This window comes from Erythrolamprus reginae, chromosome 4 (assembly GCF_031021105.1).
Source record: "Erythrolamprus reginae isolate rEryReg1 chromosome 4, rEryReg1.hap1, whole genome shotgun sequence".
NCBI lineage: Eukaryota > Metazoa > Chordata > Lepidosauria > Squamata > Dipsadidae > Erythrolamprus > Erythrolamprus reginae.
In genome coordinates this window covers 15,447,656-15,472,348 of record NC_091953.1, presented here as the reverse complement: position 1 = coordinate 15,472,348, position 24,693 = coordinate 15,447,656, and the positions used below count along the sequence as shown (strand labels likewise).

Below are 24,693 nucleotides of genomic sequence, written 5' to 3'. Positions count from 1 at the left end.
GCATTTGCTTTTAAAATATTATGACTGCTTGTACTATATTTATTACCAGTAAAACTTTTGAATGGAGTCTTAATCATACCACCTGTCCCCAACTTTTATATTTATACAGCTGAGACTTTTTTCTAAAAAAAAATGCTTATGAATATTTAAAGATAAAAACAACGTAAAACGAAGCTCCCTAGGCTGCATTTATTTCACAGTAATTAGACTTTAGTGTTTGAACATTGATGCATTTCATGTATTTCAGTGCTAAATGCAGGATATCAGGGGCAGAAAATTGCCTGAAGCAAAGTTTTATATAATCATGTAGACATCATAAATATCACTCATATTTGGAAGATAAGTACTTGGCAAGCCAAATAAGCAAAGACCTTAAACATTGAGAATATTTTATAAGGGTGCTTAAGATGTCGTAATGATCTGAGGGGAACATTCCTAAGATTAAAGTACTGTTCTTAAATGCAATATAGAAAATGTATATGTATGGAAATAAAAATCAGTTTGGATTATAGGACATAAACGAGTCTTCTTTTGCAATAGGTGTCCAGGATTTATTTAGGAATTATCTGCTAGACTTAATATAAAGGCATTATTTTCCCAGCTGGAGAGACCAAATCTTCACAGGGCTTAAGGAACTTATTTCAAAAATATTTGCAATCCTCCTATTATCTGTTCCTAAGGAAAATGCAAACATGTCTTTGCTACTTCATCAAAAAGTGTGTGTTTAGAGCCCCGAACCACAAACACGATAGTTTACCTAAAGCCAATGTTCCCTCTAATTTTTGTTGTGTGTGTGTGTGTGTGTGTGTGTGTGTGAACTCTTGAACCATTTCCAATTAGAGGTAAGCTATTGGAAATGGTTCAAGAGTTCACACACACACACACACACTCACACACACACACACACACACAAGGGGGGTGCTTTTTACCATATGCTTTAAATCAAGAGTCATTTCTCTCTCTTTCTCTCTCTCTCTCTCTCTTTCTCTCTCTCTCTCTTTCTCTCTATTGCTTTCTTTCTCTCTCACTCTTTCTTTCTCTTTTGCTTTCTTTCTCTTCTCTCTCTTGCTATCTCTCTCTCCCCCCCCTTTCTCTCTTTCTCTCAGCAGCGGCATTGGGCAGTAGCCGTGGGGCGGCGGCAGGGTGATCAGCTGTGAGGCGGAGCTCCGGAACGGAGGCACCAACGGCGAGGGGGCTGCGAGAGTGCTTTCTCCCAGCGCTTCGGGAACGCCTGCCCTGCCTCTACTGCAGCCCCCTTGCTGGAAGTCTGGGATGAATTTGCTCCCAGCGAAGGGGCTGCAAGAGGGGTGGGGCGGGCATTCCCGAAGCCCACGGAGAAAGCCCTCTCTTGCAGCCCTCTGGCTGGCAGCGCTTTCATTTCGCAGCTGCCACCGCTGCGGGAGAAGTTGCGCGCCAAGGCAGGAGGCGGCGGAGGAGGAGAGGGGGCGGATCGGGTGGGGGGCAGGGCCGAGAAGCCAGGGGCGCATTTGGCCGGAGGCACCATGGGGAGGCAGGGGCGGACACGGCTCCCTTTCCTCCTACTGCGCACCTCCCCGCCTCCCCCACCCCGCGGGCTGGCAGGGGGATGGGGAGCACGCGCCCATGGAAAAGGGTGCGCGGGGGGTATTTGGGGGCATGCACGCACGCAGCTTACGGGGAACGGTGCCTAAAGCTGAATATTTCAAACAGTAAAATTTGTTTTTGAGCGCAAGTGAACATTGTAGAGGGCTACCTAGCTTGCAATTTCACAAAATGTCAAGGAGATACTGAAAAGACAAATGGTTAAGGGTCTTTATTTAATATGAAAACAACTTCATTAATATATATACATATTTCACATTACTTGTCTCTTACATGCTGGCTGGGGAATTCTGGGAATTGAAATCCACAAGTTTTATAGTTCACAGGGTTGGAGACTCTCAGTTTAGAAAACTGCTAGCTGTGATAGCGACCACGCACTGCTATATTTCTATGCTGGGCAGAGAAAATGGGAGGTAAGTCTACCACTTACTATCTTCACAGGTGTAATTCTTCCATCACTTGTTCAATCACCTCTGTACAATTCTTAGAAATATGCGCAAGTTGTACAGGTGTATAATACCACTTATGTAATATTTTCCTTCTCATTTCTCTAAGCCTTGTATTCTTGATTTTCCTTATACTCTCCACTACAGTGGTACCTCGACATACGAGTTTAATTCATTCCAGACCTGAGCTCGTAAGGCGATCAACTCGTATCTCGAACGAATGCCTTTAGACTTTGTTTTTTGCGCCGAGATAACCGGAAGCAAGGAGATTCTTGCGCCAACTAGCGGAAGCTCGGCTCCTATCCCGAATTTGAGCTCGGGTGTCGAACAGAAATTTCGCTCGTGTCGCGGCTCATAACTTGGAATACTCACATGTGGGGCAGCTCGTATCTAGAGGTACCACTGTATATTCTTCATCTCTTGTGCATCTATTTGAAGTTCACTTTACCATCGTAAAACACAATACATTGAGATGCTTGAGAAGACTCATATTTATGACGGTTGCAGTGTTCTGGGTCATGTGAATTTCTTCTGCAACCTTCTGACTAGCAAATTCAATGGGAAAACCAGATTCACTTAACAACCGTATATATAAACTTAAAAAGTGCAGTGATTCACTTAACAACGGTGGCAAGAAAGGTCGTAAAATGGGGCAAAACTCCCTTTTGCTAATTTCTCACTTAGCAATATAAATGTTGGGGTCAATAGTGGTCGTAAGATGAGGATTACCTATACTCCATCTGGTGATATTCCCTCATAGTACTGATTATATGAAGACTGTGTTAGGTTTATTGGATTTATATGCCGCCTCTCTCCGAGGACTCAGGGCAGCTTGCAACATATAAAAAAGACAATATATATCAAAATCCAAACAATTAAAGTTCAGTTACAACTTAAAAAATGAAAGAACCAATTAAAATACATACCTAACCATTCAATCAATAAACACACTATACATTCAACAGCTAGGGGGGAGATTCTAATAACATAGAAACATAGAAGACTGACGGCAGAAAAAGACCTCATGATCCATCTAGTCTGCCCTTATACTGTACTATTTTCTGTATTTTATCTTAGGATGGATATATGTTTATCCCAGGCATGTTTAAATTTAGTTACTGTGGATTTATCTACCACGTCTGCTGGAAGTTTGTTCCAAGGATCTACTACTCTTTCAGTAAAATAATATTTTCTCATGTTGCTTTTGATCTTTCCCCAATAACTCCAAGCTTGGTGGCATAGGTGAGTCTTTAGACTCTTAGGATAGGCGAGGAGGGTGGGAGCTGATTCCAGAGGGTCGGGGCCCCTACAGAGAAGGCTCTTCGCCCAGATCCCACCAAAATGACATTGTCTAGTTGACGGGACCTAAATGGTCGCAGGGATTCATGCAGCAGGAGGCAGTCCTGTAAGTAATCTGGTCCCATGTCATGTAGGGCTTTAAAGGTCATAACCAACACTTTGAATTGAATCCAGTGCAGACCGCGCGGAGTGTTGGAGAGATGTGGACATATATGGGTAGTCCTATAACTGCTGGCGCGGCTGCATTCTGCACAATTGGTAGTTTCCGAACACTCTTCAAAGGTAGCTCCATGTACCAATCTGTTACCAATGAATTGCAAGAATAATGAAACCCTTAAAATGCAGCCTTTGTCTATAAAGCAGAATGTGGAGTTTCTTGCAAAATAAAGACTGCAAGGGATAGGGGAGGTTATTAAAAATAAATTAAAATGTTGTGAAGAATTCAAGAACCTTTTATCAATGAATCCAGACGTATCCAAATCCTTTCGATTTAAATAAGTAAATAAAAGTCAGTTCCTGTATTAAGTCATCTTAAAAAGGGAAACATATACACAAACAACATGGGGAGAAAGAAACACACATAACTTTTGCGGTCACCCAAAACCACGCTCTCAAAGAAATGTCTGTAATAAGTTCCTTATGCTGTCATTCCACACTTTTTTATAGGTTCAAGCATGGCCACGAGCAACATAAACCAAATCTCTTCGCCATGTATATACCAAACAATTAAAACAAAAGGAAAAAAATGTAATCACAACTGTCTTCCTTATAAGGAAGATAGCCCAGTGAAAACCCTAATTGAATTTTAAAAGCAGTATTTTTTTTTTACAAAAAAAAAAAAATACAAGCAGTCTTGAGAAAAACAAAAGCATGGTATGGATTTTCTCTTTCATCATTGATATAGAAATTCATAAAAGCATAGAACCATGCTAGGAAACTGAACAGGCAGTTTTCAAAGTGAAGAAATTTATGGCTGCATCTTTCTTGAAGAGCTGAGCCAATTGGTTTCTCGCTTGGTAATGGAGGTTTGGGTGCCTTCCTCCCCCCATTTGTGGAAACTGCTGTCTCTCGGTGGCTCCCACAGAGAACCTGGAAGTTTCCTCATACTGTGGTACCTCTACCTAAGAACGCCTCTACTTATGAACTTTTCTAGATAAGAACCGGAAGTTCAAGGTTTTTTTGCCTCTTCTCAAGAACCATTTTCCACTTACAAACCCGACCCTCCAAAACTGTAACCGGAAAAGGCAGGGAGAAGCCTCCATGGGGCCTCTCTTGGAATCTTCTGGGAGGAAACAGGGATGGAAAAGGCTGGGAGAAGCCTCCATGGGGCCTCTCTAGGAATCTCCTAGGAGGAAACATGGCCGGAAAAGACTGGGAGAAGCCTCCATGGGGCCTCTCTAGGAATCTCCTGGGAGGAAACAGGGCCGGAAAAGGCTGGGAGAAGCCTCCATGGGGCCTCTCTAGGAATCTCCTAGGAGGAAACATGGCAGGAAAAGGCTGGGAGAAGCCTCCATGGGGCCTCTCTAGGAATCTCCTGGGAGGAAACAGGGCCGAAAAAGGTGGGGAGAAGCCTCTGTGGGGCCTCTCTTGGAATCTTCTGGGAGGAAACAGGGATGGAAAAGGCTGGGAGAAGCCTCCATGGGGCCTCTCTAGGAATCTCCTAGGAGGAAACATGGCTGGAAAAGGCAGGGAGAAGCCTCCGTGGGGCCTCTCTTGGAATCTTCTGGGAGGAAACAGGGATGGAAAAGGCTGGGAGAAGCCTCCATGGAGCCTCTCTAGGAATCTCCTAGGAGGAAACATGGCCGGAAAAGGCTGGGAGAAGCCTCCATGGGGCCTCTCTAGGAATCTCCTGGGAGGAAACAGGGCCGAAAAAGGTGGGGAGAAGCCTCTGTGGGGCCTCTCTAGGAATCTTCTAGGAGGAAACAGGGCAAGAAATTATTGTTGATGCATTTCATCTATCAGTTTAATTGTTGTTGTTGTTTAGTAGTTATGGTTTTAAGAAGATGGTAGTGATATGATCCTCAGATCTGATTTCCTTACAATTGTTAAGATGCCACCTTTAATCATGTTTAGGGTTTTTTTCTCTCAAAATCAGTCACTGACCATTTCTTGACAGATGCATAGTGGGGAAAAAATGGCAAGGAACTGTTCCTCTGTTCCAGATGATCCCCATAGTCAGGGGGGGGGGGGAAGAAAACAAAGGCCAGGGTCACTTTCAAATTTTGTTTTGAACGAGGCTTGATCCAGCAGAATAGTGCTTTTATCAGTGCTTCTTTAAAACAGGATCATTTTGTTCCCCAAACTGTTTTGAACTTGTCCTTCTTCTCAACTTCAGTATGAGAAATGGAAAGGGGGGGGGGGGGAGGGAGATGTCCACTATCCTGCTCCTCAGGAAGAATAAGCCAGGTTAATGGATAAATAAATTAACTTTATTTGGAAGCAATTATCCAAAGTGATTATGGGATTCCTACCTTTTCAAAGTGTCCAAATAGCAATAGCAATAGTAATAAGACATATACAGTGGTACCTCTACCTAAGAACGCCTCTACTTACGAACTTTTCTGGATTAGAACCGGGTGTTCAAGAATTTTTTGCCTCTTCCCAAGAACCATTTTCCACTTACAAACCCGAACCTCTGAAACTGTAACCGGAAAAGCACATGTGGGGCCTCTCTAGGAATCTCCTGGGAGGAAACAGGGCCGGAAAAGGCGGGGAGAAGCCTCTGTGGGGTCTCTCTAGGAATTGCCTAGGAGGAAACAGGGCCGGAAAAGGCAGGGAGAAACCTCCGCGGGGCCTCTCTAGGAATTTCCTGGAAAGAAACAGCCTCCACCCTCCTTGTGGTTTCCTCAATCGCATGCATTATTTGCTTTTACATTGATTCCTATGGGAAAAATTGCTTCTTCTTACAAACCTTTCTACTTAAGAACCTGGTCACAGAACGAATTAAGTTCATAAGTAGAGGTACCACTGTATACTTCTCCATACTGTTTTACAGCCTTCTCTAAGTGGTTTACGGCTATGAGGGTCGCCAATAAAGCAATGCACAACATTTTTTTTCTCAGCCTTGGTACGAATGCGAAACTTTAGAATTGGTACGAATGCGAAACTTTAGATATACATTATTTGAAATGTCAGGAATGCATGTGTAAATTTTGTGTTTCTTCAGTGCATAGCTGCAGCGTTTTAAAATGACATCTGTAAGTGATGTATGTTACAAGCACCATGTCGTCATTGAATTTCTCACTGCGGAAAAAGAAACTGTTGGGAACATTCACAAACATTTGTGTACAGTTTATGGAGAAGTATGGTTAGTCACTGGGCACAGAGGGTGAGGCCATTAAAAGAACAGAACAGAGGGGGAGGCCTTTATAACAAGGATTGGTACCAACAGGGCATACATGCCCTTGTGTCTCACTGGAAGAAGGCCATAGAACGGGACGGAGATTACGTTGAAAAATAGGGAGTGTAGAAAAAACATCATTCTTTCTTGTGCGTAAGTTTCCTTGTGTTCAATAAATAATTGTTGAAAAAAAATGTGGTGCATTATACATATGGCGACCCCTGACAATCTGGGTCCTCATTTTACTGACCTCGGAAGGATGAAAAGTTGAATCAACCTTCAGCCGGTGGGAAACAAATTCCTGGAGTGATCAGAGAGTTAGCCTGCAGTACTAAATTTTAACCATGGTGCTACCACAACTCTGAGCAACATTTCTCAACCTTGGCAAGTTTTAAGATGTGTGGACTTTAGTTCATCAATTCAGGGTTGGCTGGAGATTTCTTTTTTTAAAAAAAAAAATTTAAATTAATTTAAAACACATATATACAAATTTACAAAAATATAAGATAATTCATAAATTGAAACAGAAACAAAAAAAACTAACATACCAACAAACAACAAAAAATGATAGTCCTAGCCATATAGTTATTTACTTATTTAAATACACTAAACAATAATAACAATAACAATAAACATATTATATATTACTTAAATTTAAATTCCCTTGTGAGGGGGAAAGTTATAAATCATCTTATAGTTTCAAATTATTTTCTGGTGAAGTATGTCCTCATCGGTATCCACTATTTTTTCTTTTTGGTTATCCATATATTTTTCATTACAGTATTTTTATTTTCTTAACCGCCTTCGTAAATTCGTATTTAGTTTATTTAAATTCCTACAAATTTTTCCTGAAAAATTATTATACATAGATCTTTTTTAATTTGTTATATCAAAAAAAGGAAAGAAAGTATTATTATTGTACAGTGAACCCTCGATCATCGCGAGGGTTCCGTTCCAGGACCCCAAGCGATGATCGATTTTTCGCGAAGTAGCGGTGCGGAAGTAAAAACACCATCTGCGCATGTGCAGATGATGTTTTTACTTCCACCGCCGCCCGCCCTTCGCCCGCCCACCCCGGGGTTTCTCCAAGCGCGCGCGCATTGCTGGGGCCGCTCCCCAGCTGGGGAGCGGATCTGGGGTTTCCCCAAGCGCGCGCGCGTTGCTGGGGCCGCTCCCCAGCTGGGGAGCGAACCCGGGGGTTCTCCAAGCGCGCGCGCGTTGCTGGGGCCGCTCCCCAGCTGGGGAGCGGATCTGGGGTTTCCCCAAGCGCGCGCGCGTTGCTGGGGCCGCTCCCCAGCTGGGGAGCGAACCCGGGGGTTCTCCAAGCGCGCGCGCGTTGCTGGGGCCGCTGCCCAGCTGGGGAGCGAAGCCGGGGGTTCTCCAAGCGCGCGCGCGTTGCTGGGGCCGCTCCCCAGCTGGGGAGCGGATCTGGGGTTTCCCCAAGCGCGCGCGCGTTGCTGGGGCCGCTGCCCAGCTGGGGAGCGAAGCCGGGGTTTCTCCAAGCGCGCGCGCGTTGCTGGGCCGCTCCCCAGCTGGGGAGTGGATCTGGGGTTTCCCCAAGCGCGCGCGCGTTGCTGGGGCCGCTGCCCAGCTGGGGAGCGGCCCCAGCAACGCGCGCGCACTTGGAGAAACCCCGGCTCCACTCCCCAGCTGGGGAGCGGCCCAGCAACGCGCGCGCGCTTGGAGAAACCCCGGCTCCGCTCAGCTGGGAAGCGGAGCTAGGCTGCCCCAAGCTCGCGCGCGCCGCCCGCCCGCCCACGCTGTTGCCGGCTCCGCTTCCCAGCTGGGAAGCAGAGCTAGGCTGCCCCAAGCTCGCGCGCGCCGCCTGCCCGCCCACGCTGTTGCCGGCTCCGCTTCCCAGCTGGGAAGCAGAGCTAGGCTGCCCCAAGCTCGCGCGCGCCGCCCGCCCGCCCACGCTGTTGCCGGCTCCGCTTCCCAGCTGGGAAGCAGAGCTAGGCTGCCCCAAGCTCGCGCGCGCCGCCCGTCCGCCCACGCTGTTGCCGGCTCCGCTTCCCAGCTGGGAAGCGGAGCTAGGGTGCCCCAAGCTCGCGCTCCAGCCCACCGCCGCTGGGGTCTTACCGGGGCAAGAGGGGGAAGACCCAGGGAAGCCTCTGCCCGGCGGGGAAACTCCACCATCTACGCATGCGTGGAAGGGCACGCATGGGCAGATGGTGGAGTTTACTTCCGGGTTGAAAACTAGCGAAATAGCCCTTTCGCGATCCTTGAGGACGCGAAACTCGAGGGTTCACTGTATTTCAATTTATATTTTTGTTTCTTCTCTTAAACCAATCATAAAAACATTTCCAAGTTTTATCATGATCAGAGTCTTCTTTATTTTTTAATTTGAGTGTTAATGCATCTGATTCTGCACAGTCTAGTATTTTTTTTAATATCAAGGCGTCATCAGGAGGTTTGGGTTGTTTCCAATATTGGGCTATTGCCATCCTAGTTGCAGTCAATACATGTATTAATAAATAATATTTATTTTTTTCCATTTTTTGATCTATAATACCAAGGAGGAATGCTTCGGGTCTTCTTATCTTAATTTGTAACATTTCTTTTAACCATTTTTGTATTTTAATCCAAAGGTTTTTAATTATTGGGCAAGTCCACCAAATATGGTAATAGGTCCCCAATTTTTCCTTGCACCTCCAACATTGTGGGTTTATTCCTTTATACATTTGTGATAATCTTGCCGGGGGGAGATGCCAACGGTAGAACATTTTGTATAAGTTTTCTCTAAATGCTGTTGATCTCGTCAGCTTATAATTTCTGGTCCAAATTGCTGGAAATTTCTGAGAGTTAAAATTTGTACATCTTAAAGTTGCTAAGGTTGAGAATCACTGGTAACTACAGGTGCTTTCATGTGGCTTCTTGTTCCAATTTGGACTTATTGGCTCCTTCTTAACGCTACAATTCTGTTTTCTATGTTCCACAAGCACAGCAAAAATAAATTCCAATGACCTCATTGCGTGGAAATCTTGGGTATTGCAAAGACTTCGCCTTTAAAAATATGTCAGTAGAAAAGTGATTTCATATTTACAGTCCCAACATAGAGCGCCACTGACCCATGAAATAACTGTTTGGTGGCTTATTAAACAAGAGCAGAAAGCATGCAAGCGTGTCTGTTGTACCGAAAGAATATAATTGGAAGCGATGGCTTCAACAGGATTTCATGAATGAACATGTCCAGGCATCCAGCCAGATCAACAGTGCTGTTTGTAATGGTACCATGCCCAGCAGCCTTGAACTTGAGACTACTGTGCAATTCGGGATTCAGTAAAATCAGAACGAAGGCTTACCCACACAAGCCATAAATATAAACCCTAAATATAGAGAACATAATGGCAAATAAAATACAGTGGTACCTCAACTTAAGAACTTAATTTGTTCCGTGACCAGGTTCTTAAGTAGAAACGTTCTTAAGTAGAAGCAATTTTTCCCATAGGAATCAATGTAAAAGCAAATAATGTGTGCAAACCCATTAGGAAAGAAATAAAAGCTTGGAATTTGGGTGGGAGGAGGAGGAGGAGGAAGAAGAGGAGGAGGAGGAGGCCTCCCATACACTGCCAGCTGCTGCTGCTACCTGCTGCCTCTTCCTTCTCATGATGAAGGGCTCCCCTCTCTTCTCGCTCGCTTTCTTTGTAACCGGCGCCTTTCCTTTGCTGATGTGACTCCTCGGCTGCCCAGAGCGAAGGGAGCGTTTCTTTTCTCTGGGCACTGGCAGAGGTTTATTCCCTGCCCAAGTGCCCAGAGAAAGGAAAATGCTTCGTTTGCTCTGGACTGCCAAAGCCTCCTTAAACGCCACTAAAAAGCTCCTCTGGCAGCCCAGATGGCTGGGATTAAAGGGGGAATGGCAGAAAACTGGCCGGGCCTTCATGCCGCTCTCAAATTTCCTGAGAAATTTTTCCGGGCTTGAGTTCTTAAGTAGAAAATGGTTCTTAAGTAGAGGCAAAAGAATCTTGAACACCCGGTTCTTATCTAGAAAAGTTCTTAAGTAGAGGCGTTCTTAAGTAGAGGTACGACGGTATATATTAGCTTGCAGCTTCCTTCCCTCCACAAAGTGGATGAAAGAGTGTTCAAAGTCTTCATAGTCATAATGAAGAAGTCTATAAAGTCCAGAGTTGAGTGAACAGGAATTTAGTAGCATTAACAAAAACAGCCCCAAGGAGCATTGAAGCTTGAGACTCCTTCTAAAATCTTCATCAAGCAAGTTTGTAGAACAAATCAAATAGAAAAGGAATAATAAAGTCTAATAACAAAACCAGATGTTTCAACCTTGAAATTTACAGTTTTAGGTCAGCCCCAAGATGTGAAATATATACTGATAGACTAATAGGTATTATCTAAGGCAGGCTACAGCCTTAGGCAAATTTTCATCTCATCTTCTATTAAGATCAAACATCCAGGATTATGACAAGGACTGTATTAATATAAATTACATGAAGAACTTTGGTATGTTTCAAAGTGCGGCCTTGAAGTCCCAAATATTATCAATCACTTTTCAAGGGCAATGAGGATTTGTGGTAAAAACAACAACAACAACAAAAAAAAACCCAAGAAAAAAGAGGAATTAATTATCTTTTTGAACAAGAAAGAGCAAGTGGCGCTGGGATTTTGGAATCCTACGGTACAATCAGGTTGCACTTTGGCTGAACTCGGCTGAGCCGTATTCTCTCTCTCTCCCACTCCCACAAAGTGTGTTCTTCAAGACAAAGAAGACAAAGCTGTTTGGTATAGCATGGGAAAAAAGGAGACAGTTTTAACATCGAAAAGAAGCTCCGTTCAGCTGCTTTAGTGAGATATCTGGGGGTTTCCTTTTATATTAGGTTGTTCTTCTTATCAAGCAAAGTATAGACTTTCTAAGGCATATCATACCCTGAAATATAATTTCTGGTAGTAATTATACAAGGGTTTTTGAGTTGAGAATAAGTAATTGAAAACACATTCAACCAGAACGTTCAGAGCTTCAGGTAGATTCTCTTGTGCTTTGGTTTTGTGTGTGTGAATAATCATCGTCAGAAGTAGTCAGAAAGAATGCATTTTTCTCCTTCCACAAAACAACCCTGTCAGGTAGGTTGGGTTGAGAGTGAGTGACTTGCCCAAGTTCACCCAGCTGGCTTTAATGGCTAAGATGAGACTTAAACTCAACATCTGCAGCTTGCTAGTATGGTGCCTTAATCACTAAACCAGTGATAGCAAACCGTTTTTTCCTTGCATGCATGAGTTCCCAAATCCATAATTCAACGGAGAAGGTGCAAAAAAGAGCAACCAAAATGATTAGGGGACTCGAAACCAAGACTTACGAAGAGAGATTGAGAGAACTGGGCATGGACAGCCTAGAAAAAAGAAGGTCTAGAGGGGACATGATAGCAGTTTACAGATACTTGAGGGGTTGCCACGGTGAGGAGGGGGTCTCTTTATTCCCCAGGGCACCAGAGGGCTGGACGAGGAACAATGGTTGGAAGCTGACCAAGGAGAGATTCAACCTGGAAATAAGGAAGAACTTCCTGACGGTCAGAGCGATCAACCAATGGAACTGCCTGCCAGGGGAGGTGGTGAACTCCCCAACTCTGGACACCTTCAAGAGGAGATTGGACTTCCATTTGGCTGGGGTGCTGTAGGGTTTCCTGCTCAGGCAGGGGGTTGGACTCGATGACCTAACGGTCCCTTTCAACTCTATTAATAAATAAATTAAATTAATTAATTAAAAAAAATGCCTGAGGAGGGCGAAAACAGCTTCCCCTGCCCCCCGGAGGCCATCTCGAGGCCGGAAATGGCCTGTTTCTCAACTTCTGGTGGGCCCAGTAGGCTCGTGTTTTGCCCTCCTCAAGCTCCAAAGGCTTCCCTGGAGACCAGGGAGAGTAAAAATGCCCTGCCCCATCCCCCTGAAGGCTCTCTGGAAGCTAAAAATGCCCTCCCAGAGCCTCTGTGAAAGCCAAAAATCAACTGGCCAGTACACACATGCATGTTGGAGCTGAGCTAGGGCAATGATTCGCATGCCAGCATATGTGACTCTGCGTGCCACCTGTGGCCCCCATGACATAGGTTCGCCATCACTGAACTAGACCAAACAGACTCTCATTTATTTTATTTATAGCCAATCCACAAAATTTCTCACAATCTTCTTAAGCCTTCAGAAATTTAGTACAGTGGTACCTCTACCTAAGACCGCCTCTATTTACAAACTTTTCTAGATAAGAACCGGGTGTTCAAGATTTTTTTGCTTCTTCTCAAGAACCATTTTTCCACTTACAAACTTGAGCCTCCGAAACTGTAACAGGAAAAGGCAGGGAGAAGCCTCTGTGGGGCCTCTCTAGGAATCTCCTGGGAGGAATTAGGGCCAGAAAAGGCAGGGAGAAGCCTCTGTGAGGCCTCTCTAGGAATCTGCTGAGAGGAAACAGGGCGGAAAAGGCAGGGGGAAGCCTCCATGGGGGGCTTCTCTAGGAATCCCCTAGGAGGAAACAGGGCCAGAAAAGGCGGGGAGAAGCCTCTGTGAGGCCTCTCTAGCAATTTCCTGGGAAGAATCAAGGCAGAAAAGGCAGGGAGGCCTCCATAGGGCCTTTCTAGGAATCTCCTAGGAGGAAACAGTGTCTCCACCCTCCCTGTGGTTTCCCCAATCGCACGCAGTATTTGCTTTTACATTGATTCCTATGGGAAAAATCGCTTCTTCTTACAAACTTTTCTACTTAAGAACCTGGTCCCGGAACGAATTAAGTTCGTAAGTAGAGGTACCACTGGTAAGTTTACAATAGCGTATAGCATCCCCAGCAAATTTGACCAATAGCTGCATTAACTAAAAAATTGAGGAGTTGTATACTCAAAATATATGGAGAACAAAGGATTGATCAGTTCGGTATTGGGCCTATTAGTGTTCCACGTGAATTGCAGGAATCATGAAATGGAATATTTGGTGTCATTGTCAAAGCAAGAAGTCCTTAGACAGGAACTGTTTTATAGTCATTTATTCAGAGGGGAAAGAACAGCCAAATAAAGAGTATGACGCAGGCATACCTGGCAGACTCTCCATCGCGAGTCCGAAATAAATTAGTAAATTCTTGTGCAAGCAACTGAAGAGAGGAAAATCCCAACGATTCCCAAATGGAATTTTACACAAAGCTCAGTCTTGTTCTTCGTGGGTCAATGACAGCTCTGTTCTGGATTTCAACTCCTTGGATTAAAAGCAAGTGCCGTTTTTATTAGCTGTTGTTAAAAAGCTGGCCATTTGTAACTCTGAAATTATCTCGAAAAAACGCCTGCCTTGTGCTTCTGTCCAATATACTTTTTCTATTTAAGATGTATTTGTCTAGCTCCTTCTAATGACCTTGGGCTGTTAGATGCAAGGGCTCTGGAAAAATATCACACATAAGGGCAGACAACACAACTGTCTAAGAGCTAAGACCTTATCAGCAAGTCTACCGTATCTATGGTCAATGAATGTATTCAATATGCTATTTTTCTCTCAACAGTTAGGCAGTTGTGCTTTGTTTCAATGAGTAGATTGCTTTTTAAAGTCCCTGTTTACTCTAGCTAAAGACTTCTATAAAATCTGGCACGATGCTCCATGAAATTTTTGGAAGACTGTGCTGATTGGTAATTATTGGAGTTGTGGTCTAATATAGCGTGAGGATGCCAAGTGGCAAAGGCTACACCATAGTATTGCAAAAAAAAAAAAGAGCTGTGCAGTGCTCTGTAGCGACGTTTTGAGGGTAGGAGTTGAAACAGTTTATGTCCAGGATGTAAGGGGTCAGTAAATATTTTCATCGCCCTCTTTTTGACTCGTGCAGTATACAGGTCCTCAATGAAAGGCAGGTTTGCAGCAATTGTTTTTAATTAATAGAGGTTAACAGAATAATAGTTGGAAGGATTTTCTAGATTGCTTTTCTCTTTGATTAGTTTCCTCTCATTGTTTCTTGTTCTAGCCTCAGGTGCTTTGGAGAATAGTTTGACTCCCTCTTCTCTGTGGCAACCTCTGAGATATTGGAACACTTCTATCCTGTCTCCCTTAGTCCTTCTTTTCATTGCACTAGACATACCAAATTCCTACAACTATTCCTAATACGTTTTAACCTTCAATCTCCTAATATCATTGGAGTCTATGTATTCTAAAAAGCGTCATCAATGGTCAAGAATGATTGGTACCTCTATTTGAAAGAAGACCAGGTCACTCTGCAGAGATTCCCCATTTCTTCACACCCGCTATCTTTCCCCCATCCCAGGGGTAGGCAAAGTTGGCTCTTCTATGACTTGTGCACTTCAACTCCCAGAATTCCTGAGCCAATCATGCTAGCTCAGGAATTCTGGGAGTTGAAGTCCACATAGTTATAGTTATAGTTTATTAGATTTGTATGCCACCCCTCTCCGAAGACTCGGGGCGGCTCACAGCATAGCAGTAATACAATACATTACAAATCTAACAATAAAAAAAATTAAATCCATTTAAAAGACATTAATAACATAATAAAACCCCTAACAATGCAGTCACACACATTCAACCTAATCTATCATGCAGTAAGGCCAGAAATATAATAAAAAGGCGGAAAGATGGTAATTGTCCCCACGCCTGGCGACAAAAGTGGGTCTTCAGCATTTTACGGAAGGCGAGGAGAGTGGGGGCAATTCGAATCTCTGGAAGGAGTTGATTCCAGAGGGCTAGGGCCACCACAGAGAAGGCTCTTCCCCTGGGTCCCACCAGCCAATATTGTTTGGTCAACGGGACCCGGAGAAGGCCAGCTCTGTGGGACCTAATCGACCGCTGGGATTCGTGCGGCAGGAGGCGGTCTCGGAGATAGTCTGGTCTGATGCCATGTAGGGCTTTATAGGTCATAACCAACACTTTGAATTGTGACCGGAAACTGATCAGCAGCCAGTGCAGGCCGCGGAGTGTTGGTGAAACGTCGGCAGATCTTGGAAGCCACATGATGGCTCTTGCGGCCGCGTTCTGGACATGTCATAGAAGAGCCAACTTTGCCTACCTCTGCCCCATCCTAATTGATTATACTTTTGCTTTAAAAAAAACATGAAAGGCTGATAACCAAATGGAAGAATGCTAAGATACAGAAAATAATTTCTCTTAGGTAATTTTAAAGCCTATTATTAAAACTTTTACTTCTAAAACAAAAAGCCAATAAGAGAAGACAATATCCTCCAATAGGAATGCATCGGGATGGAGAAAGTAATATGAATAATTGTAAGCATTTTGCTATTAACCTCCACAAAGAAAGCAAAAGGAAAACACTCTTGTGACGTTCAATTTCTGTTCTATCACCAGACACTTTTTTTTTCTTATTCCACCCTGCAATGCTCTCTAGACAAAAGCTCTTGGCAAAGAAAATTTGTGCTTAAAGGCATTTTTCATTAGCTAGTAAAAAGGGGAGTATCAAGAGATTGCGAGCTGTTAGTTATTTCTGATTGGGAATGATTGTGACAGAACATTACTTAGATATTTCCATACATCATAGTGCTCTCTTGGACACACACAAAAGCTATTCCAACTACAGTTTAAACCACAAGACTCTTTTATTGTTGCTGGATAATTTTTTTTTTAAATCTCAAGAAAGTAGTCATGATGTTCCTTGAATAAAAGCAGGGGTGTCAGGCTTGATTTCCCTGAGGGCCGCATCAGGGTTGTATTTGTCTTTGATGGGGCCCAGGCAGGTGTCTGTAAAAATGGGCTCCCAAGGTCCATCTTTGGCTGCGACAGCTTCCTGCCAATCCTCTGGCAGTGAAAAAGGGGCTCTGGAGAGCCATCACAACCTCTATTTTTGCTGGCAGAGGCACCAAGGGCTGACACTTTACTGTTTCCAAGGCAACTCTGTGGGCCCGATCTAAGCATCCCATAGGCCGCATCCAGCCTTGAGTTTGAATGAAGGCATGCAACAGTCAAAATTTTCGAAACACACACACATATTTTAAGCAGAATTCTCTATCTATACGTGTCCACCACTAATTCTAATCTTAACCCTAACTCTAACCCTTTCCCCTAGTTCAAAACAGCCTAAATCAGTGTTTCCCAATCTTGGCAACCTGAAGATATTTGGACTTCAACTCCCAGAATTCCCCAGCCAGCACTGGCTGGGGAATTCTGGGAGTTGAAGTCCAAATATCTCCAAGTTGCCAAGGTTGGGAAACACTGGCCTAAATCACACCTCTTCCTCCAAACCTCCTACAGAAGACTTTATAGAAGTGAAAAACTCAAATTAATGTCATTTTAGACTGAAAGATCCCTATTAAAGCAGCTGCTTCCCCACTTGCTAAGAGAAGATGACGTCCTAGATCAGGGATGCTGAACCTTTTTTGGTTCGGGTGCCAAAAGGAAGGGGAGCGCGGGAGGTTGTTCGCACACATGCACACACCAATAACTCCATGCCCCCTGCACATGCGCATATGACCCCCGCCCCCCGGCATGTGATGGCACACCCGTTTTTCACTCTCCTCTGGCTTCAGAGCATTTTTAGCAGCCTGGGGAGGATGAAAATGGCCTCCCCCCCCCCCCCCCCGGAGGCCAGAAATGGCTCATTTCAAGTTGGGAAGGCCTTTTTTACCCTACCTAGTGTTGTGGTTAGCTCTGGCCCAGCTCCTGCCCCAAGGACTGTGGATGTGGGGGAGACATCCACATGCTGCAGGCCTGTTTTGCCCCTGGTGGAATCTGCTGATGAAGGCTCCTCTGACCAAGAAGACATGAGTGACAGGGAGGAAGAGAGTGGGGCAGACAGCTCAGAAGGAGATCAATTATCTAGCTCCTCCTTGGGTTCAGAACAAGAGTTAATGATACAGCCACACATGCAGAGAGCGATGCATAGGCAGCAACAACTGAGAGATTATTATCAAAGAAAATGAGGCCACCTGTGGTTGGGTGGGGCTGTGGTGATTAGTGAGGCTGCTATAAATAGCAGCCTGTGGGTTTGGCCATTGTGGAGGATTATCTGATCCTTGTGTTTTGTGACTGCTTTACTGACTTTGACCTTTTGTGTGCTGATTTTTCCCCACTTTGAAACTAAACCAGGGCAAAGTGTGTTTCACTTTGTGAAAAAAGAAGGACTGTGAATTGCCTCACAGCTGTAAACTAAGTATCACAGAACTGGTAAGGGACTTGTACAAATTACCAGTTTGTTTGGAGACGAGTGCTCTTTGCTATAACAAAAGAGGGCTTGGTTTAAGTGAATTTTCATTACAAAGAACATTGTTTTGAATTTTCAAACGTGTGTGTGTCTGAAATTTGTACCTGTGAATTTTTGGGAAGATTCTACCAGAGAGCCCGACAGAACACCTAGGTTCCTGGAACGGCTCTGGAGCTTGGGAAGAGCAAAAAATCGTGCTGGACCTGAGCTTACATGCCCACCAATATGATATGGCTCCATGTGCTGCTTATGCCACACATGCCATAGGTTCGCCATCATGATCCTAAGATAATACTATAACCAAGATGGAGCAGAAAAAACATTTCACACAATTCTGATATTTGGGGTTTATCCTTACAACAGATTGAAAATAAATTAAAAAGATAAATACAGAAGCTTCTTGGTCTTTCCAACCATCGGATGGAAACAGCCCATGCTTAGCTATTTCAAGAAAAGTTTCCTATACTAAATGTCAACAACTATTTTTTTAAAAAAAATAATGGAAACTCAAGGTCTCTAGCCACTGTCCTTATCTTGTTCAGCCGGAAACTCATCCAACTTGGTAAACTGAAATGGCTTAAGTGTGAAGTATTAAAATATTGACACTGAAATCCAGTTATAAAACTCTGTTTCAGAGTACACAGGCAGATAAAAAAATGGAAAAGTTAGCCTACAGGAAGTAGGTTAAATGGAGACCAAATATTTGCAAAAGGCCTTTCAATGTGAAAGCATTTCGTTTCTAAAATTAAATCAGTCCTGCTATATGTTTTCAGATAGCTTCTCCTGTTACTAAAGTCGAATAAAACCACAGCACCCACCTTAATGTGTACTTCTTTAGTACAGTAATTAAATTATCCCTTTCTTTCCTCCTTTCCTAACGGTTTCCCCTCATTTCCAATTTGGGATCAACCAAGTGCTCATCTATTGGTGGTGACAGGAACTGACCATCTACCCTGTTTCCCAGAAAATAAGACGTACCCCGAAAGTAAGGCATGTCAGAGGTTTTGCAGAATTTGCTAATATAAGGCACCCCCCGAAAATAAGGCGTAGTCAAGTTTACATACGGTACGGGGGAAAAACATACGGTACCATTCAAAGCTGTTCATAGCGGTACCGTAATAATGTGGTGTCCCCTGCTGGCCCCTTCCATCGCTTTGTACCATTCAGTACAGCAGACACAGTCTGCTGCTGTCTCACCACCATTACAGTCTCCACTACAGTGCGTAGACTATAGTTCCTCTGGTGGCCAGAAGCTGCAATAGCAGGAGTATACTGTTGTACCATATAAGTGCCGTCGTTTGTGTGTGGGTGCCATACTGACAGGTACCGTACCGTAATCAGTGTACCGTACAGTACACTTTCTTTGGGGGTGTAAGCTTTTCTGCCTGTGAATTTGTCTTATTTGAGAAATATAAGGTACCCCCCGGAAAATAAGATGTAGCACAACTTTTGGAGCAAAAATTAATATAAGACAGTGTCTTATTTTCGGAAAAAGATGGTAGCTTATCATCTGAGCCTAGGGCAGTGATGGCGAACCTTTTTTTTTCTTCGGGTGCCGAAAATGTGTGTGCGTGTGCCATCGTGTATGTGTGAGTGCCCACACCCATAATTCAATGCCTGGGGATGGCGAAAATGGCCTCCAATGCCTCCCACGGAGGCCCTCTGGAGGCCTGAAATAGCCCTCTGGCGGGCCCAGTAGGCCCGTTTTTCACCCTCCTCAGGCCTACCAGTTTTGGAAATGGGCTGTTTCAGGCTCCAGAGGCAAAAATGCCCTCCCCCATCCACCCGGAGACACTACGGAAGCTGAAAATTCTCTCCCAGAGCCTCCAGGCAAGCCGAAAATCAGCTGGCTGGCATGCAAATGCACATAGGAGCTGAGCTAGGGTAATAGCTCACGTGCCAGCAGATATGGCTCCATGTGCCACCTGTGGCACCCATGCCATAGGTTCACCATCCCTGGCCTAGGAATCTTTTGGGATGAGAGTGACTGGCCTGCTTTCAGTTTCCTGGTTTCTACCCTGGGGTCTTAACTAGTACAGTAGTACCTCTAGATACGAGCTGCTCCACATGTGAGTATTCCAAGTTACGAGCCACGACACGAGCAAAATTTCTTTTCGACACCCAAGCTCAAATTCGGGATACGAGCCGAGCTTCCACTAGGTGGCGGAAGAATCCTTGCTTCTGGTTATCTCGGCGTGAAAAACAAAATTTAAAGGCATTTGTTGGAGATACGAGTTGATCGACATACGAGCTCGGGTCTGGAACGAATTAAACTCGTATATAGAGGTAATACTGTAATGGGTTTCAATTATCTTTGCTATTAGGAGCATGCCTGCGGGTGGGTGGGCAGAGCCTCCCACCGCCACCAGTTCACCCGATCTGGGACAAGCCAGTAGCAACCACCACTGGCCTTAACCATTAGATCAAATTGGCTCTCATAACATTTTAATTTATAAACCATTCTCCCTGGAGCAAACAATTTGGCACAGGTCAATCCATGTCCTGTTAAGATTTAACCGGTTTGTATCCTTTTGGCCACACTACTGGAACACCAGCATAAAAGTGTTTAAAGACTAACTGTGACAGTCATTCATTAGACTGTGGTAGAGTACGTGATTTTCCTTTTAGACAGCCAAAAATACTTTCATCTACCAACTAAAACTTGACCAAGGGGAAATATTTTCATTTTCTGCATTCTGTTGGATAATAGAGAAGAAAATGAGTGGAACACTTAGCTTCAGTTCTGCTAATATTCCTCAATTTGGCACATGCCAAATACAGTGGTACCTCTACCTAAGAACACCTCTACTTAAGAACTTTTCTAGATAAGAAGTGTTCAAGATTTTTTTGCCTCTTCTTAATAACCATTTTCTACTTAAGAACCCGAGCCCGGAAAAATTTCCCAGGAAATTGGAAAGCGACACGAAGGCCCAGCCACTTTCCTGCCATTCCCCCTTTAATCCCGGCCATCTCTGGCTTTTCTGGGCTGCCAGAGGAGCCTTTCGGTGGTGCTTAAGGAGGTTTTGGCATCCAGAGCGAATGGAGGGAGGTGTGTACTCCTCCTCACCACCTCAGTTCCTCTTTTTTTTCTTTTCAGCCTTGAATTTTTGATTTTTTTTTATTCCCCTCATCTCACCTTTTTCCTTCGGCAACGACTGTCCTCCTCCTCTTCTTCTTCCTCCTCCTCCCACCCAAATTCCGAGCTTTTATTTCTTTCCTAATGGGTTTGCATGCATTATTTGCTTCTACATTGATTCCTATGGGAAAAATTGCTTCTACTTACAAACTTTTCTACTTAAGAACCTAATCACGGAACGAATGAAGTTCTTAAGTAGAGGTACCACTGTACAGTGGGCTAGGTTTCAAGATATCTTCTCTTGCTACTAAAGTGTAATAAATCTGTAACACCGCAGGCTTGAGAAGCCTATTCTCCAATCAATTGGAAAACACTAGTTAGGAAAGATTAATCTATAGCAGAGGTAAGAAAAAAGTTTTTAAGCCACAATGAGTACAAGGGATTATTTTGAGACACAGGAGAAAGACATGCTACCAAGTCAACAAATCTGAGAAATAAACCCTGAGTGTAGGACAGAAATATAAGCAGAGAAAACAACTCAGATAAAACCCTCCCTAACATTCAGGAAGATAAAAGTGGGAAGGAAAAAAGCACATGATCCAAGGATGCTACAACCATCATAAATAGATGTACAATCAAGATCGAGTCCAAAATTTCTGTTAAATGAGACATTTGTTAAGTGAGTTTTGCCTCATTTTACAACCTTTCTTGCCTCAGTTGCTGAATGAATCCCAGCAGTTTTTATTTATTTATTTGTTTGTTTGTTTGTTTGTTTGTTTGTTTGTTTGTTTATTTATTTTTAATTGGATTTGTATGCCGCTCCTCTCCGAGGACTTGGGGCGGCTCACAGCATATACAGAAAAACAAGAATAATTGGCAATCCAATTAATGCATTAAAAAACAGTCTTTAAAATTCTAATTAAAATATCATTAATATCATTCATTCAACAATCAAACTAAAGCATTCATGGGTCAGGGGGGAAGATCAAAGGAACTCCAGGCCTGGCGGCAAAGATGAGTTTTTAAACTCTTCCGGAAGGCGAGGAGGGTTGGGGCAGTGCGAATCTCCAGAGGGAGCTCATTCCAGAGGGCTGGGGCCCCCACAGAGAAGGCTCTTCCCCTGGATCCCGCCAACCGACATTGTTTGGTCAACGGTACCCTAAGGAGGCTAAATGTGTGGGACCTCACCGGTCACTGGGATTCATGCGGCAGAAGGCGGTCTTGGAGATAATCTGGTCCTATGCCATGTAGGCTTTTATAGATCATAACCAACACTTTGAATTGTGTCCAGAAACAGATTGGTAGCCAATGCAGTCCGCGGAGTGATGGTGAGATATGGGCATTTCTTGGAAGGCCCAAGACTGCCCGCGCGGCTGCATTTTGGGCGAGTTGAAGTTTCCGAACACTCTTCAAAGGTAGCCCCATGTAGAGAGCATTGCAGCAGTCGAACCTCGAGGTGATAAGGGCATGAATGACCATGAGCAAAGACTCCCTGTCCAAGTAGGGTCGCAACTGGTGCACCAGGCAAACCCGGGCAAACGCCCCCCTTGCCACAGCCGAAAGATGGTGTTGATAAGTTAGTAACCCAGTTGATGCTTCCCCATTGACTTTGCTTGTCCGAAGGCCACAAAAAGGGAATCACATGATCTCTGAACACAGCAACAGTCATAAGGATGAACCAGTTGCCAAGCATCTGAATTTTCATCACATGATCATGAAGACACTACAACAATTGTTACTGTGAAAAATGGTTGTAAGTCACTTTATCAGTGCCATTGTAACTCTGAATGTTTACTAAATGAACTGTTGTAAGTCAAGGATTACCTGCACTAAAGAAATGGTTTTAAGTTAAGGATTTACCTATATTACATTTTGATAACAACTTGTCCGGGTATTTGGGGTGGCAGCAAGGACACTAGGCTGTACTTTCTGTTCAAGTTATATCACTCTAAGCTAGGGTCTTCAGGCTAAATGTTCTCCGTGTTTAAAAAAAGAGAACTAGAACTATAGCTGTAACTAAGTGCAACAGCTATAGTATGTTACACTATGGTATGTTACACTATGGTTCCCACTTATGACTGTACGACTGTAACTTGTTGCTTGTATCCTTAAGATTTTTATTAATATTGATTGTTTCTTCATTGCTTATTTGACCCCTATGACAATCATTAAGTGTTGTACTACATGATTCTTGACAAATCTATATTTTCTTTTATATACACCGAGAGCATATGCACCAAAGACAAATTCCTTGTGTGTCCAATCATACTTGGTCAATAAAGAATTCTATTTTATTCTATTCTATTCTATTCTATTCTATAGTAAAAGCAAGAATTGTGAATAAAAATAAGCTTGGTTTCTTAAACGCGAGAAGAAAAAATAAGCAGAATATGTAGATTGCGAAGTACAAAATGTTATATTTAATTGGCACCTGCCAAGTAATTTTTAAAAATATGGTTAGTAGTAGTTGTTGTTGTTGTTATTATTATTATTATTATTTATTAGATTTGTATGCCGCCCCTCTCCGTAGACTCGGGGCGGCTTACAGCAATGATAAAAACAATATATAATAAAAATTCCAATAGTTGGAATCTCAAATAACAATAATACATTTTTAAAAGTCTAAAAAACAAGAAACCCCAATATATAAAAACATACATACAGTCATCATACACAAAAAACTACATAGGAGATGTTTCAGTTCCCCTATGCTTGACGGCAGAGATGGGTTTTAAGGAGTTTACGAAAGGCAAGGAGGGTGGGGGCAGTTCTAATCTCTGGAGGGAGCTGATTCCAGAGGGTCGGAGCTGCCACAGAGAAGGCTCTTCCCCTGGATCCCGCCAAACGACATTGTTTAGTTGACGGGAGGAGACCAACTCTGTGGGACCTAACCGGTCGCTGGGATTTGTGCGGTAGAAGGCGATCTCGTAGATACCCTGGTCCAGTGCCATGAAGGACTTTATAGGTAATGACCAACACTTTGAATTGTGACCGGAAACTGATCGGCAACCAATGCAGACTGCGGAGTGTTGGTGTGACATGGGCATATTTAGGGAAGCCCATGATTGCTCTCGCAGCTGCGTTTTGCACGATCTGAAGTTTCCGAACACTCTTCAAAGGTAGCCCCATGTAGAGAGCGTTACAGTAGTCCAGCCTCGAGGTGATGAGGGCATGAGTGACTGTGAGCAGTGACTCCCGGTCCAAATAGGGCCGCAACTGTTGCACCAGGCGAACCTGTATAAACGCCCCCCTCGCCACAGCTGAAAGATGTCTCTCTAATGTGAGCTGTGGATCGAGGAGGACGCCCAAGTTGCGGACCCTCTCCAAGGGGGTCAATAATTCCCCCCCCAGGGTGATGGACGGACAGATGGAATTGTCCTTGGGAGGCAAAACCCACAGCCACTACAGCCACTCCGTCTTATCAGGGTTGAGCTTGCTGGGATTTTACAAAACTTGAAATAGGGACTTTCTGGGATGTAAAAACGTAAGTGGAATTTTACAAGTATATTCTCAGGCAGACTTACCAGGCGTTTCCTTTCCTCTTCTACAGCAATCAGTAACCGGGCAAACTCCTTTAATGACTGAGCTATAAAAAGACACAAAAAATCTCGATGTTATTTTTTTATGTTTTACTGTCACGCTATTCGTCACACCCCTTATAAATTCCTCCATGAAGAATCATAATGGTAAATGAATATCCCTGGCTGTACCGTAGTAGTGGTATAGGGCAGTGATGGTTAACCTTTTTGGTGCCGAGTGCCCAAAGTGCATGCACGAACTCACAAAATGCAATGCGAGTGCCTCCTGCACATGTGCACTGCCCCATGCATG

General features: G+C 43.9%; 1 protein-coding gene across 2 annotated transcripts in view; it reads right to left on the bottom strand.

Annotated features, from left to right (window-relative positions):
* ARHGAP42 (Rho GTPase activating protein 42) overlaps nt 1-24,693 on the bottom strand; it is a 230,329-nt gene that overhangs the window by 135,141 nt on the left and 70,495 nt on the right. For both annotated transcript variants that reach the window (XM_070749660.1, XM_070749659.1), the window contains exon 3: nt 24,387-24,448. In XM_070749660.1, coding sequence (XP_070605761.1) covers nt 24,387-24,448 — 62 coding nt within the window. The remainder of the gene's footprint in view (nt 1-24,386; nt 24,449-24,693) is intronic.